Genomic DNA, 17,127 nt, shown 5'->3' with positions numbered 1-17,127 from the left:
ACTCTGTCAAGCCCACTGTTTTTTTATAATACTCAACGTTCACTCCCCTTGTTCTCTCTTCTATGACTGCTTGGCTTCTTTTTCTCTACTCACAAAATTTACTATGTTATTTCTATAAAATCATTCAGTTATTCAATTGGGAAGTCATAAGTTGCAATGGTTCTAATTACCACATACAGATTGGAAGACAAACCTTTTATCTACTTTGAAATTGAAGGTACTATAAATAGCTGTCAAAAATAAGATAAATTAATAAATTAACAAGGATATTATTTATCATTTTACTCACAGAGATTTCTCATAGGTTTATTATAATTCCTTCCTCAGCTCTAGATTAGAAATAAGTATTAAGACTCTTGTTAAGTGTTAAGGGTACAATACAGTGATTAATATCTTCTACAAGAACTCCATTTACCCAAAAGTATGTCAATTCTCTTCTGTTTTCTCAAAACTCCAGTCCTTTAGAGATGCCTGCCTCCAAAAATAAATCCCACATGAGTCTGATTCCCCCCAATTACATCCTCTGATTCTTACATTGCTCTGTAACTTACGTATGCATGTCTGATCTCCCCAAGTAAATGGAATCTCTTAGAAAACCAAGCGGGAGATTTTTAAGTTTTTTTTGCAATTCTGTTCTCCTCCCCCCAGTCTCCCTCATTTTCCCACAATTAACCTTTCATAGTGCACTACTTATAATAAGCAATACTGTTTACTAATTGAGCCATTCAAAGCTCCCAAGAGCTTATCATGGCAGAGGCTGTTATTCCTGCCACATATGTTCTCCCCTTTCCCTACAGTGGTAGAAACTACATCTGCACAGAAGGCTGCCTAAAATAAAAACTTATTTTCCGGGCTCCCTTATAACTGGGTATGGCCAACTGGACTAAAAGTTCTGGACAACTGCTGGGAAGTTTCTTTAAAAGGGGAAAATATCTCCTCTTTTTCCTCCCTGTTGACTAGAATGTAAAAAAGGATGGCTATAGCTATAGCAGCCAAACAGAACCAGGAAGTAGCAGTTGAGTGTTGGAAATGGTAGAGCAACGAGAGTAAAGGGGCCTAGGTTCCTGATAATCATGTAGTCACCAAACTTGGATTACCCAAGTTTGTACGAGAAGTGAACTATCTTTTTAAGCTACCACTATATTGGGTTTCTGTCACTCACTGCCAAACCTGATCTTAATTAATTCACCTACAGTTATGATTTCTAAGTTTAAACACCATCCTGCCCCACCAGAAGTTGATTCTTCTGTGTCTAAGTGGAAACTAACAGTCCTCTAAAACCTATAACCAGTGATTCCAATTCATAGCAATAATAGTGAGCTTCCTGACTGACCCACAAAGATAGGATAGGGTGGTGATTCTCAAACTTCAGCATGCATCAAAATCATGTCAAAGCATGGCTTGTAAGGAAAGAATTAGAGAAAATGAATATAAACAGTTCTTTCAAAAAGCCTGGATCAGAAAAAAAGGAAGAAGGGAGGAAAAGGGTTGCCTCCCTTCTATTACATATGAAGAACAGTGGAGCTTATTAAAACACAAAGAGAAAAAAAATAACGGAGATAGGCTGAAATTACATAAAACAACTGAAATAACTGATATACAAGATCCATGTGGCCAGGAGCAGTGGCTCACACCTATAATCTCTCAGCACTTTTGGGGAGGCCAAGACAAAAGGATCACTTGAGGCCAGGAGTTCAAGACCAGCTTAGAAAACATAGGGAGAATCCATTCCTACAAAAAAGTTTAGGCCGGGCGCGGTGGCTCAAGCCTGTAATCCCAGCACTTTGGGAGGCCGAGACGGGCGGATCACGAGGTCAGGAGATCGAGACCATCCTGGTGAACACGGTGAAACCCCGTCTCTACTAAAAAATACAAAAAAACTAGCCGGGCGAGGTGGCAGGCGCCTGTAATCCCAGCCACTTGGGAGGCTGAGGCAGGAGAATGGCGTGAACCCGGGAGGTGGAGCTTGCAGTGAGCTGAGATCCGGCCACTGCACTCCAGCCCAGGCGACAGAGTGAGACTCCGTCTCAAAAAAAAAAAAAAAAAAAAGTTTAAAAAATTGGCTGGGCATGGTGATGCACACCTTTAGTCTCAGTTACTCAGGAGGCTGAGGTGGGAGGACTGCTTGAACCTGGGAGGTCAAGGCTGCAGTAAGCCATGATCACACCACTGCACTCCAGCCTGTGCAATACAATGACACCCTGTCTTCAAAAAAAAAAAAAAAAAAAAAAGAATAGGTAAAAAGGGAGGAAATAGAACCTTAGCTGGAGAGATCTGTTTTTGTCAGAACAGGACACCTTTTCCACTGTAATGTAAGAGGTGGTGGGGAATCAGTGATGATGACTGCAAGTTGATACGAAAGAACAAGAACGTGAGTGCTCATATTTTATGAAATGGAAGGAGAAATCATTTGCTGAGAATGAGAAACTAAGAAGGGATTGAGGCCTTCAGGAGAACAAAAAAAGAGTTTGAAATAACTGTTTAATATATCTTCTCAAAGGCCTGAATAATATTCAACTGTTAACAATAATAATACTGTATAAAATAGTAAATATAGTATATTTTGCTAAACTACATGCATAGTGGTAACTATGCTAACTAATATTCCAAAAATATTGTATTTCACTTAAAATAGAAGCAGAATTGTAATGTTCTGCAATCAAACCTATGCTTCTTTTTTTTGAGACAGAATTTCACTCTGTCGCCCAGGCTGGAGTGTAGTGGCACAATCTCAGCTCAATGCAACCTTCAACTCCCAAAATCCATGCTTCTTAGTCCCATGCTTTTTATTTTTTTATAAACACTAACTGACAGTTTTACCAATTAAATGACACTCAACTTACTACAGACCTCAACTGATAACATAATTCTAGTTAGCCAATTAATCTGTAGTTCACAAGAAAGTTTGATGTCACAAAGCATTTTCATCCAAACTTTAAAAATGCAAAACCAGGCCAGTCCCAGTGCTTTCAGAGGCCAAGGAGGGAGGATTCCTTGAAGCCGAGAGCTCAAGATCAGTCTGGGAAACATAGCGAGAGTTTCTCTCTACAAAAATTTTTTTTAATTAGCAGCACAGGCCGGGCGCAGTGGCTCATGTCTATAATTCCGGGAGGCCGAGGCGGGAGGATCATGAAGTCAGGAGTTTGAGACCAGCCTGGCCAACATGGTGAAACCCTGACTCTACTAACAATACAAAAATTAGCCAGGCGTGCATGCCTATAGTGCCAGCTACTCAGAAGGTTGAGGCAGGAGAATCACTTGAACCCAGGAGGCAGAGGTTGCAGTGACCTGAGGTCGTACCACTGCACTCCAGCCTGGGTGACAGAGCAAGACTCTGTCTCAAAACAAAACAAACAAAAAAATTAGCAGCACTGTGGTGGCAGGCACCTACAGTCCCAGCTACTTGTGGAAGTTATGGTAGGAGGATAGCTTGAGCTCAATAATTCAAGGTGAGCTATGATCATGCAAAAAAAAAAAAAAAAAAAGCAAAACCAAAACATTACCATGACTATTTTCAATAATATAAAAACTCTAAAACAATAGCAAGGTTTGGTTCAAACAGTATTTCCCCTTTCTCTTGAAAGATGGAAGAAAACACTGGAGAGGCTCACTTTCACCTTCCGCTTTGACTTTCAATATCTTATCAGCACACAAAAATACTCCAAATAACTGGCATGGCACACTCACCTAAAACATATCCTCTTTTCAATTCAGAAATAGCAATCTGCATATTTTTATTCTTATGGAAGTCAAAGAAAAATGTATTTCAAATTATAATAATGAATAATGAACTTGGAACAACTCAGCTAACTCTTATTCCTCGGTTGAATACTTTATTCCAAACTAATTTAAATGAATAACAGCATAAAGTAATTTGAAGAAAACACTTAGCACATCCTATCAGAGTAACGTTTTATAACTATGCTGTCCAATACGGCAGCCACTAGTCACATGTGGCTCCTTAATTAATGTTTGAATAAAATTTTAAATTCAGTTCCCTAGTCACACTAGCCACATTTCCAGTGCTCAACAGGCACATGTGGCTAGTGGCTACTGTATTTATTGAACAGTCCAGATTTAGAACACTTCCATCATCACAGTGTGATGTGATGATGTCTATCAGATAGCATGGATATATAACAACAGTAATCAGTACATAAAGGAGACCTTAGCAAGAGAAGCTGACATCATCTGAAAGTGATTATACTAAACATTATTTTTAAAAACCTGCATGATAGCAGAATCCAAAAATCCTGCAAGTGATACAATCAACTTTTGATGATGGTGACACATTAAATACCATATTTCCAATTTCTGAGAGAATATAAAGATTACTCATTTGCTGAGCAACTCAAATTGTTAAAATGATGAGGCAAATGTATTAATATGTGAAAACTAAGAACTGAACAATGCATTAAAACTGCACCCATATTTTATATATAGTGAGTACCTGGTAGGAAATTTCTTAAATGCACACATATGTATATGCATACAGAACATAATTGCCTGTACCTGAATTCTAAGACCCTGAAATTTAATCAGCTTGATGTAGTTTCAACATATTGAATACATTAATTGAATTCATAACATCTAAAAATTCACTTGAAAGGGTAGGGTGTCAGGGGTAGAGTTTTTTACTTTAAAAAAATTGAAAGAAAAAAAAAAAACTATTACCAGATCATCAATAACTGGTTAAACATGAAGGACTAAACTTACACATTTATCTCTGCAACCTTTAAAAAAAACTGTATTAAAATAACAATGAAGAAACAGAAAAGGTATACACCCAGAAAAACATAAAGAATAGCAGAGGAGACAAAAGCAGACCAAAGATGTCAACCCATTTTTCTAAGATGGAAAGCAGACTTAGCAGGGCAGAGGAAGCTGAAACCTAAGAGTTTGCACAGTAGAAAATCAATACATTTGCATCACAGAAACTAGGAAGATTCCGAAATTGGAAGCACCAAGTAACACAGAAGGCAGAGGTGAGATATAGGACAGCAAATAAAGGATTGGATGAAAGTCTACCTAAGCATCAGACAATTAGCCCTCCCCCCAGTCTAGCAGAAGAGAAAGATTTATTCTTTTTTTTTTTTTTTGAAAGCCACTGACTTTATTGATCTAAAAAACTTTACAAGGACAGTGACTGTTCTGCCCAAAAATGAGCCAAATGGTATCAAACGGACTGAAAGTGAGGGTCAGGGGTGAGGGACGGGGCCACGACTCCATTCAGGAAAGCTGGTAACTGTCACCAGGGAACTGGCAAGGGAAAAAGGGTGGGGGAGGCATGCAAGAGCGAGAATCCAAAAAAGTTGAAATGGTGAGGGGAGAAAACTCCCAGAAGACCCTGGAGTACGTCGGAGGCGAGTACAACAACAGCAATCATCTTTTCCTTCGTAGAGGGCAGGGGAGGAGTCCCTACTCGGCTGCAAACTCCGAATGAGGGCTGGGGATTGAGAGCTTCCCAGAGAGGATCACAAGAACGCGTCGCACCACTCTCGAAGGCATCCGAAGCAGTCCCGGGACTGCTTGGCGTTGGCGCCACACGTGTCCTTCAGCCATTCCCGGAAGAGGTCTTCATCCTTCTTTAGCACCAGAAACTGGCCAAGGACAACATAGGCCTTGTCAAAGCCCCTCTCCTCCAGCTTCTTGCCCAGAACTTCACCAATCCCAGCCAGGCTCCCCACTGGCTTCTCCCCCATGGGCTCTGCCACGAAGTCTCGGTGCTTTTGGGAGGTTGTCATCTTGATCGGGCTTAATCGGCAGCTTCAGTTCCCGTAACGGTTCCTCCCGCCACCCTGCCGCTCCCGCGGATACGTCGAAAGATTTATTCTTTAGAGAAACTGAACTAGAGGGACCCAAACAGCAGAGGGCACTGGGTGAGGTGTCACTCTGAAAGAGGCAAAGTTAAAGGTAAGTATACATACTGAACAAGATTCACACAGGATCCCTCTCCCTCTCAGCTCCCAAACGTAGGATATCACTCCAGGATATCTCTCTAGAGAAAAGAAATCTACATATTGATGGTTTTATTGGGGGTGGGGTGGGCTAGGAATAGTGAGTAACAAAAATGACCTCTCAATATGTAATCAACCTACAGTGACAGCCTCATCTCTTTAGCCTTACTCTTAACTATAAATTGTTAGCAGAGATCAACAGATACTTGAGGAAAGCCTCAAACAAAATACAGAGCCAAAACAAACCACAGAAAAAGGAACTGGCAAACAAAACTGCAAACAGCAAGACAACTTCACAAAAAAATTATAATGGTGAATATTTACTGAGCACTTACTATATGCCAAGTACTTGCACAAGAACTTTACCCTGTAAGGTATGTACAAGTATCACTATCTTAAGATGAGAAAAAAGAACAGAGATCAGGGTGTAGAGGGAGGGAGGGAGGGAGAGAAAAAAGGAAGAGGGAAAAAAGGAAAGAAAGAAGTTATGTGCCTGGTACATAACAGGCAGATAATGACTACCAGATGAATAAATAAATGAACATATGAAAATGTAAATAATAATGTCTAGTTTTAGTCATGTGAATTTTTGAAAAAAAAAGCAACAGAAACTTCTGGAAAAAAATTTTTTTCTTTTTTTTTAAAAAGACACTTAGTCAAAATCCAAAACACCATTCATAGTCAACCACTGGTTGTAATATACAATCAATATGACCTTTTGAGGGCACTTTGGTAAGGTCTACCAAAATTCTATATGTACATATCCTTTGAACTAGAAATGTTATTGCTATAAGTATATAATATGAACATACATGTACAAAATTATACAAGATATGTGTAAGGATATTCACACTTAAGCTCTATTTATAATAGCAAAATAATAACAGCTTGATATCTATCAATAAAAGACTGGTTAAAACAAATTGTGATGCATCCATCAACAGAATATTTATAGCCTTCAAAAAAGAATAAGGTTGGCTGGGCAAGGTGGCTCACAACAGTAATCCCAGCACTTTGTGAGGCTGAAGCAGGCTGATTACTTGAGCCCAGGAGTTCAATCAAGACCAGCCTGGGCAACATGGCAAAATCCCATCTCAACTAAAAACACAAAAAAATGGACAAGCATGATGGTATGTGCCTGTAGTCCCAGCTACTTGGGAGGCTGAGGTAGGAGAATCACCTAAGCCCAGGAGGTTGAGGCTGTAGTAAGCCATGATCACACCACTGCACTCTAGCCTGGGTGATGGGCATAAGACCTTGTCAAAACAAAAATCAAACAAACAAACAAACAAAACCCAAAAACTAAAGAGTAAGGTTGCTCCTCAACTGGATTTCTTTTTTTTTTGAGACGGAGTCTTGCTCTGTCGCCCGGGCTGGAGTGCAGTGGCCAGATCTCAGCTCACTGCAAGCTCCGCCTCCCGGGTTCACGCCATTCTCCTGCCTCAGCCTCCAAAGTGGCTTGGATTACAGGCGCCCGCCACCTTGCCCGACTAGTTTTTTGTATTTTTTAGTAGAGACGGGGTTTCACCGTGTTCGCCAGGATGGTCTCGATCTCCTGACCTCGTGATCCGCCCCTCTCGGCCTCCCAAAGTGCTGGGATTACAGGCTTGAGCCACCGTGCCCGGCCCTGGATTTCTTACACTAAATTCCAAAAGACGTTTCTCCTCTGGAATCTCTAATAAGGGCTACTGAATTACATAAGATGACATAACGCCAAATGCAAAATTGCTTTTCATGAGGCTGTTTCTTCTAACCACCTAGAGCAAAACATTAAAACATAGTTCAAAAAGGCCTACAAAGGCTATCTGGTACACTATGAAACTTCCTGGTGAGCTAACTTGCCAGAAAGACATAATTTTGAGTACCTACAAAAATAAATTCAATACGTATATACTGAGCACCCACAATGTATCAAGGACTGCCCTAGCTACTGGGACAAGCAGGCAACATAAAGTCTCAGTCTTTATGGAGTTTACATCACAATGGAGACAGATAACAAGCAAATAAACCAGAAAATATGCATGGTAATTCCTGCTACTTAGAAATACAAAGCAGTGTAAAGGTATGGCTATTAAATATAGGGTAGTCAGATAAGGGCTAATAAGGTAACATTTGACCATAAACCTAAGAAAGTTAGGGAGCAAGCCATGCAGGTATCTAAGGGGAGAATAGTCCAAGTTTAAAGCCTGAAGCAGGCTTGTGCTTCATCTATATTTCAGCAACAGTTAACAAGACCAGTATGACTATGTGGGAGTAAGGAAGTGAGTACTAAGAGATGGGATCAGAGAGGCAACCAAAAATATCATGTAGGACGTTATAGGTAATTGTGAGGTCTTTGGCTTCTACTGAGTGAGACAAGAAATCATTAGAAGGTGTTGAGCTGGGGATTGCCGTAATCTAACTGAACACTTCAAAGGACACAACTATAGAGAGATTAGACTGTTGAGAGCAGAACCACCGAAGCAGGAGCACGAATTAGGAAGCTTTTGTAATGATCCACGCAAGATATGATGGCGGCCTGGACCAGGGTGAGAGTGATGAAAGTGATACGTCAGATTCTAGCTATATTTTTAAGGGAGGATCAAGAAGTTTTGCTGATAACTCGATGTGGATATAGGAAAAACAACTCCAAAAATGACTAAAAGTTTCTGGCATAAACAACTAGAAAGATGGAACTCGTATTTACCAAGCTAGGAAAAACTGTGAGGTGAGCAGGTTTTGGTGGAAGGAAGGGGACCTACAAGTCTTTAGATCGTCGTCTCTAATTATCACTTTTTGGATAGACTTCTGACGAGAAATGAATAGCAGACAACTCTACTCTTTTTTCAAAGGCCTAGAATTGCTAAGAGTACAGCCATGTGCTTTGAAAACCAGATAAGCAGGTTCTATTAAAAATTTGAGAAGCCCAGTCCTCAAGGCCACCCAACCTCTTTTGTGCACACAACTGACAGAAGTGCCTACAAATGTACATAATACTGTCTGTTAGCACTCCCTGCAGGTATGATACTTATCAAGGTGTTAAGAAATGAGAAGAACTACAGATGTCAGGCAGAATAAAAATATAATCAAGGATCGTCTTCATCTTTGGTCTTTTCTGCTTCCTGCATCTATAGCCTACCAAGTTTAAAAACTGAAAAGTCAATTTAACGTCTTGGTTAAATGAGAAGTTTTAAGAAGCTAAGAAGTTGTTCCGTAAGAGCAGTATGATCTTCTGAAAATTTACTGAGAAGTTACACATGAAGGAACCACTGTTCGCTTGAATCGTTTAAAATCTCAGTAACTATGGCCCAATCTTCAGGATGTCAAAAGTAAGCATGCAGGTCTTATAATTAAGAAAATCAGGTAAACAGAATAACATTAATGTGTAAATCAACAAAACATCTTAAATATTATACATATCTAATTTCAAGTTTTCAATCCCAAATATACTAATAATATCCCAGAAAGAAATGTTGCAGGAAATCAGTGAAAATGTAAAATGTAAAGCCAAAAAGTAACCCAATTCTTTTACAGAAAAAAGTAAATAAATTGTTTTGTTGTTGTTGTTTTTTTTTTTGAGACAGAGTCTTGTTCTGTCCCCCAGGCTGGGGTGCAGCAGTGCAATCTCGGCTCACCATAACCTCTGCCTCCCAGGCTCAAGCAATTCTCATGCCTCAGCCTCCCAAGTAGGTAGGACTACAGGTGTGTACCACTACACCCAGCTAATTTTTTGTATTTTTTAGTAGAGATGGGGTTTTGCCATGTTGGCCAGGCTGGTGGTGAACTCTTAGCCTCAAGCGATCTGCCCTTCTTGGCATTCCAAAGTGCTGGGATTAGAGGCGTGAGACACCACCACACCCAGCCCTAAATATGATGGTTTCTGACAGGAGTAAGGGAACAGACTCTACAACACTTTTTAAAATATCAAATATCCTTTGTTTTAACTGCATTAAAATTTAAAAAAAAAAGGCAATACACAGTTCAGAAAATGGTAAAAAGGATTCAGTGTGGTTGAATGAAAACAGTAAGCCTTGGTGGCTATTGTGCACAGGAATGATGCTGCCTCACTGAGATTGCTGTCCTTACCATCCTTTATTCTTACTTTCTGTTGCTGAGTCATAAATCCTACCACTCATGACTGGGCAACTACCAACACATTTTATTGATTAAGTACCCTAGCAGAACCTAATGGATCGTAACAGAGTACAGATTTTAAAAGCAAGTTACCTAAGTGAAAAAAAGACTAGAGTGAACATACATTTAAAAGAAGGAAATCCTCTGCATCACTCTTAAGAATCAGTACGCACAGTGGCTCACGACTATAATCCCAGCACCTTGGGAGGTCAAGGTGGGTGGATTATTTGAAGTCAGGAGTTCAAGACCAGCTGGCCAAAATGGTGAAACCCCATCTCTACTAAAAATACAAAAATTAGCTGGGTGGTGGTGGTGCACACCTGTAATCTCAGCTACTTGGGAGGCTGAGGCGAAAGAATCACTGGAGCCTGGGAGATGGAGGTTGCAGTGAGCCAAGACTGTACCACTGCACTCCAGTCTGGGTAACAGAGTGAGATCCTATCTCCTTAAAAAAAAAAAAAAGAGTCAGTCTAGAACAGTAAGAAGTTAATGAGCAGAATATCAGAGAGAGCTCTCTGGGTAAAATCCTGGGAAATGTTAGCTTGAGAAAGTACCTTTACCTCAGAAGTTTTCTCATTTCTAAATTAGACAATCAGGCAGATTAACTGAAGTTCTATATGTAAAACACTATATACACTATCTGACACAGAGTAATTCAAAAAATATAAGGTATTATTATTAATAGTAGTAACAGCATTCGTAATAATAAATACTCATTTGTTCATCTGCAAAGGAAGGAAGACCACTTAACCTCGGTGACTTCAAAAGAAAGTTGGCTTCATTTATTTTATTACCTTTTAATGTCTCCTTATGAGAAAAATTAAAATAATTACTATAATTTAATTGCATTTACTTCTATAAAATCAAAATACCAAGAGTGTGTCCTGAGATAAAAATTTCTAGAAAGATGTTAAAAGAATAAAGGAAAATAACCAAAAGTACTTTTCTTTCTTTCTTTTCTTTCTTTTTGAGATGGTGTTTCACTACTGTCGCCCAGGCTGGAGTGCAATGGTGTGATCTCAGCTCACTGAAACCTCCACCTCACAGATTCAAGCGATTCTCTCACCTCAGCCTCACAAGTAGCTGGGATTACGGGCATGCACCACCACCCCCGGCTAATTTTTCGTATTTAGTAGAGATGGGGTTTCACCAGGTTGGACATGATGGTCTCAAACTCCTGACCTTAGGTGATCCACCCGCCTCAGCCTCCCAAAGTGCTGGGATTACAGGCATGAGTCACCACGCCTGGCCCAATAGAACTTTTCAAAAGAATAATGAACATATGCTTTATGTTTTCAATATATATAATTATATAATATAATCTTTTCTAACAAAGCAAAAATGAGATATCTTAATATTGATATAAATGTTTATGAATAATTTTTAGAGTCATACACACTGATAAAACTGATAAACGAACTGACAGAAGGACTCCATCCAGCAAGTATATATGGTTCATTAATATACATAGACAATGTCTATCTTGTTTACTACTTTAGTCCTCAGCATACAATAAAGTCTCAATAAACATTTGCTTAATGAACAAGCCATAGATATTCCTAATAATAAATGCAAACATACCTAAGTTCACAGAAAGCTAGTAAACTATAGCAAAAATTAGCATTTTGTAATTTTATGGGTTCAGAATTCACTATTTTAAAAAGTTAGATGTAACTCGTTAAGTTCAGAGATATTTTTAAAAATCAGTAGTTACAAATATCAGTAAGTTGATATTGCTTTAGAAAACAGTAACAGGAATTCAACTTAAAAACAGTAATGATCTGGCCCACAACCACAAGATGGCCAAACAAGAACAGCTCCAGTCTGCAGCTCCCAGCATGATCAACGCAGAAGACGGCTGATTTCTCCATTTCCAACTGAGGTACCTGGTTCATCTCACTGGGACTGGTTGGACAATGGGCGCAGCTCATGGAGGGCAAGCAGAAGCAGGGTGGGATGTCACCTCACCCAGGTAGCACAAGGGGTCGGGGGATTTCCCTTTCCTAGCCAAGGGAAGTCGTGACAGACTACCTGGAAAAACAGGACACTCCCGCCCAAATACTGTGCTCTTCCCAAGGTCTTAGCAACCAGCAGACAAGGTGATTCTCTCCCAGGTCTGGCTAGGCGGCTCCCACACCCACAGAACGTTGCTCACTGCTAGTGCAGCAGTCTGAGATCGATCTGTGTGAGACAGCCCCCTGGCTGGGGGAGGGGCGTCCGCCATTGCTGAGGCTTGAGTAGGTAAACAAAGCCACCTGGAAGCTCGAACTTGGCAGAGCCCACGACAGCTCAAGGAGGCCTACTGCCTCTATGCTCCACCTCTGTGGGCAGGGCATAGCTGAACAAAAGGCAGCAGACAACTTCTGCAGACTTCAACGTCCCTGTCTGACAGCTCTGAAGAGAGCAGTGCTTCTCCCAGCACAGTGTCTGAGCTCTGAGAACGGACAGACTGCCTCCTCAACTGGGTCCCTGACCCCCGTGTAGCCTAACTCAGAGACACCTCCCTATAGGGGCTGAAAGACACCTTATATACATGGGTGCCCCTCTGGGATGAAGATTCCAGAGGAAGGATCAGGCAGTAATATTTGCCGTTCTGCAGCCTCCTCTGGTGATACCTAAGCAAACAGGGTCTGGAGTGGACCTCTAGCAAACTCCAACAGATCTGCAGCTGAGGGACCTGACTGTTAGAAGGAAAACTAACAAACAGAAAGGAATAGCATCAACATCAACAAAAAGGTTATCTATGCCAAAACCTCATCTATAGGTCACCAACATCAAAGACCAAAGGTAGATAAAACCACAAAGATGGGGAGAAACCAGAGCAGAAAAGCTGAGAATTCTAAAAGTCAGAGCACCTCTCCTCCTCCAAAGGATCGCAGCTCCTCACCAGCAACAGAACAAAGCTGGACGGAGAATGACTTTCACGAGTTGACAGACGTAGGCTTCAGAAGGTCAGTAATAACAAACTTCTCCGAGCTAAAAGAGGATGTTCAAACCCATCTCTAGGAAGCTAAAAACCTTGAAAAAAGGTTAGACAAATGGCTAACTAGAATAAACAGTGTAGAGAAGACCTTAAATGACCGGATGGAGCTGAAAACCACGGCATGGGAACTTCGTGACGCATGCACAAGCTTCAACAGCCGATTTGATCATGGAGAAGAAAGGGTATCAGTGATTGAAGATTAAATTAATGAAATAAAGCGAGAAGACAAGGTTAGAGAAAAAAGTATAAAAAGAAATGACCAAAGCCTCCAAGAAATATGGGTCTATATGAAAAAACCAAATCTATGTTTGACTGGTGTACCTGAAAGTGATGGGGAGAATGGAATCAAGCTGGAAAACACTCTTGAGGATGTTATCCAGGAGAACTTCCCCAACCTAGCAAGGCAGGCCAACATTCAAGTTCAGGAAATACAGAGAACGCCACAAAGATACTCCTCAAGAAGAGCAACTCCAAGACACATAATTATCAGATTCACCAAAGTTGAAATGAAGGAAAAAATGTTAAGGGAAGCCACAGAGAAAGGTTGGGTTACCCACAAAGGGAAGCCCATCAGACTAACAGTGGATCTCTTGGCAGAAACTCTACAAGCCAGAAGATAGTGGGCACCAATATTCCACATTCTTAAAGAAAAGAATTTTCAATGCAGAATTTCATATCCAGCCAAACGAAGTTTCATAAATTAAGGAGAAACAAAATCCTTTACAGACAAGCAAAGGCTGAGAGATTTTGTCACCACCAGGCCTGCCCTACAAGAGCTCCTGAAGGAAGCACTAAACATGGAAAGGAACAACTGGTACCAGCCACTGCAAAAACATGCCGAAATGTAAAGACCATCGATGCTAGGAACAAACTGCATCAACTAACGAGCAAAATAACCAGCTAACATCATAATGACAGGATCAAGTTCACACATAACAATATTAACCTTAAATGTAAATGGGCTAAATGCTCCAATTAAAAGACAAAGACTGGCAAATTGGATACAGAGTCAAGACCCATCCGTTTGCTGTATTTAGGAGACCCATCTCACGTGCAGAGACACACACAGGCTCAAAATAAAGGGATGGACGAAGATCTACCAAGCAAATGGAAAACAAAAAAAGGCAGGGGTTGCAATCCTAGTCTTTGACAAAACAGAGTTTAAACCAACAAAGTTAAAAGAGACAAAGAAGGCCATCACATAATGGTAAAGGGATTAATTAAACAAGAAGAGCTAACTATCCTAAATATATATGCGCCCAATACAGGAGTACACAGATTCATAAAGCAAGTCTTCAGAGACCTACAAGGAAACTTAGACTCCCACACAATAATAATCTTTAACACCCCACTGTCAATATCAGACAGATCAATGAGACAGAAGGTTAACAAGGATATCCAGGACCTAAACTCAGCTGTGCAACAAGCAGACCTAATAGACACCTACAGAACTCTCCACCCCAATTCAACAGAATATACATTTTTCTCAGCACCACATTGCACTTATTCTAAAATTGACCACATAATTGGAAGTAAAGCACTCCTCATCAAATGTAAAAGAACCGAAATCACAACAAACTGTCTCTCAGACCACAGTGCAATCAAATTAGAACTCAGGATTAAGAAACTCACTTAAAATTGCACAACTACATGGAAACGGAACAACTTGTTCCTGAATGACTACTGGGTAAATAAAAGAATGAAGGCAGAAATAAAGATGTTCTTTGAAACCAATAAGAACAAAGACACAATGTACCAGATTCTCTGGGACACATTAAAAGCAGTGTGTAGAGGGAAATTTATAGCACTAAATGCCCACAAGAGAAAGTAGGAAAGATCTAAAATCGACACCCTAACATCACAATTAAAAGAACTAGAGAAGCAAGAGCAAACAAATTCAAAAGCTAGTACAAGACAAGAAATAACTAAGATCAGAGCAGAACTGAAAGAGATAGAGACACAAAAAACCCTTCAAAACATCAATGAATCTAGGAACTGGTTTTGTGAAAAGATCAACAAAATTGATAGACTGCTAGCAAAACTAATAAAGAAGAAAAGAGAGTAGAATGAAATAGACGTAATAAAAAAATGATAAAGGGGATATCACCAACCAACTCAAAGAAGTACAAACTACCATCAGAGAATACTATAAACACCTCTACGCAAATAAACTAGAAAATCTAGAAGAAATGGATAAATTGTTGGACACACACACCCTTCCAACACTAAACCACGAAGAAGTTGAATCTCCAAATAGACCAATAACAGGCTCCGAAATTGAGGCAATAATTAATAGCCTACCAACCAAAAAAAGTCCAGGACCAGACAGATTCACAGCCGAATTCTACCAGAGCTATGAAGAGGAGCGGGTACCATTGCTTCTGAAACTATTCCAAACAGGGAATCCTCCCTAACTGATTTTATGAGGCCAGCATCATTCTGATACCAAAGCCTGGCAGAGATACAACAAAAATAGAGAATTTTAGACCAATATTCCTGACTAACATCAATGCGAAAAATCCTCAATAAAATACTGGCAAACCGAATCCAGCAGCAGCACATCAAAAACCTTATCCACCATAATCAAGTCAACTTCATCGCTGGGATGCAAGGCTGGTTCAACATATGCAAATCAACAAACATAATCCATCACATAAACAGAACCAACGACAAAAACCACGATTATCTCAACAGATGCAGAAAAGGCCTTTGACAAAATTCAACAGCCCTTCACACTAAAAAGTCTCAATAAACTAGGTACTGATGGAACATATCTCAAAATAATAAGAGCTATTCACGACAAACCCACAGCCAATATCATACCAAATGGGCAAAAACTGAAAGCATTCCCTTTGAAAATTGGCACAAGACAAGGATGCCCTCTCTGACCACTCCTATTCAACATACTGTTGGAAATTCTGGCCAGGGCAATCAGACAAGAGAAAGAAATTAAGGGGATTCAATTAGAAAACGAGGAAGTCAAATTGTCCCTGTTTGCAGATTACATGATTGTATATTTAGAAAACCCCATTGTCTCAGCCCAAAATCTCAAGCTGATAAGCAACTTCTGCAAAGTCTCAGGACACAAAATCAATGTGCAAAAATCACAAGCATTCCCATACACCATTAACAGACAAACAGAGAGCCAAATCATGAGTGAACTCCCATTCCCAATTGCTACAAAGAGAATAAAATACCTAGGAATCCAACTTACAAGGGATGTGAAGGACCTCTTCAAGGAGAACTACAAACCACGGCTCAATGAAATAAAAGAGACACAAACAAATGGAAGAATATTCCATGTTCAAGGATAGGAAAAATCATTATTGTGAAAATGGCAATACTGCCTAAAGTAATTTATAGATTCAATGCCATCCCCATCAAGCTACCAATGACTTTCTTCACAGAATTGGAAAAAACTAAAGTTCATATGGAACCACAAAAGAGTCCACATTGCCAAGACAATCCTAAGCAAAAAGAACGAAGCTGGAGGCATCACGCTACCTGACTTCAAACTATGCTACAAGACTACAGTAACCAAAACAGTATGGTACTGGTACCAAAATAGAGATATAGACCAATGGAACAGAACAGAGGCCTCAGAAATAACACCACACATCTACAACCATTTGATCTTTGACAAACCTGACAAAAACAAGAAACAGGGAAAGGACTCCCTATTTAATAAATGGTGCTGGGAAAACTGGCTAGCCATATGTAGAAAGCTGCAGATGGATCCCTACCTTACACCTTATATAAAAATTAATTCAAGATGGATTAAAGACCTAAATGTTAGACTTAAAATCATAAAAAACCTGGAAGAAAACCTAGGCAATACCATTCAAGACATAGGCATGGGCAAGGACTTCATGACTAAAACACCAAAAGCAATGGCAACAAAACCCCAAATAGACAAATGGGATCTAATTAAACTAAAGAGCTTCTGCACAGCAAAAGAAACTGCCATCAGAGTGAACAGGCAACCTACAGAATGGGAGAAGATTTTTGCAATCTACCCATCTGACAAAGGGCTAATATCCAGAAGCTACAAAGAACTCAAACAAATTTACAAAA

General features: G+C 39.9%; 2 protein-coding genes across 4 annotated transcripts in view; both read right to left on the bottom strand.

The window, feature by feature from the left end:
- MTX2 (metaxin 2) overlaps positions 1 to 17,127 on the bottom strand; it is a 77,286-nt gene that overhangs the window by 17,808 nt on the left and 42,351 nt on the right. The gene's annotated exons all lie outside the window — the stretch shown is intronic.
- Positions 5,089 to 5,816, bottom strand: LOC105513171 (barrier-to-autointegration factor). The gene has a single exon (XM_011944019.1). The coding sequence runs from the start codon at positions 5,742 to 5,744 to the stop codon at positions 5,475 to 5,477; it is 270 nt and encodes an 89-aa protein (XP_011799409.1). The 5' UTR covers positions 5,745 to 5,816; the 3' UTR covers positions 5,089 to 5,474.

The sequence above is a fragment of the Colobus angolensis genome, unplaced genomic scaffold, assembly GCF_000951035.1.
Source record: "Colobus angolensis palliatus isolate OR3802 unplaced genomic scaffold, Cang.pa_1.0 Scaffold224, whole genome shotgun sequence".
Lineage (NCBI taxonomy): Eukaryota > Metazoa > Chordata > Mammalia > Primates > Cercopithecidae > Colobus > Colobus angolensis.
The sequence above is the reverse complement of the archived record's forward strand: the minus strand, read 5'-3'. Positions and strand labels throughout refer to the sequence as shown.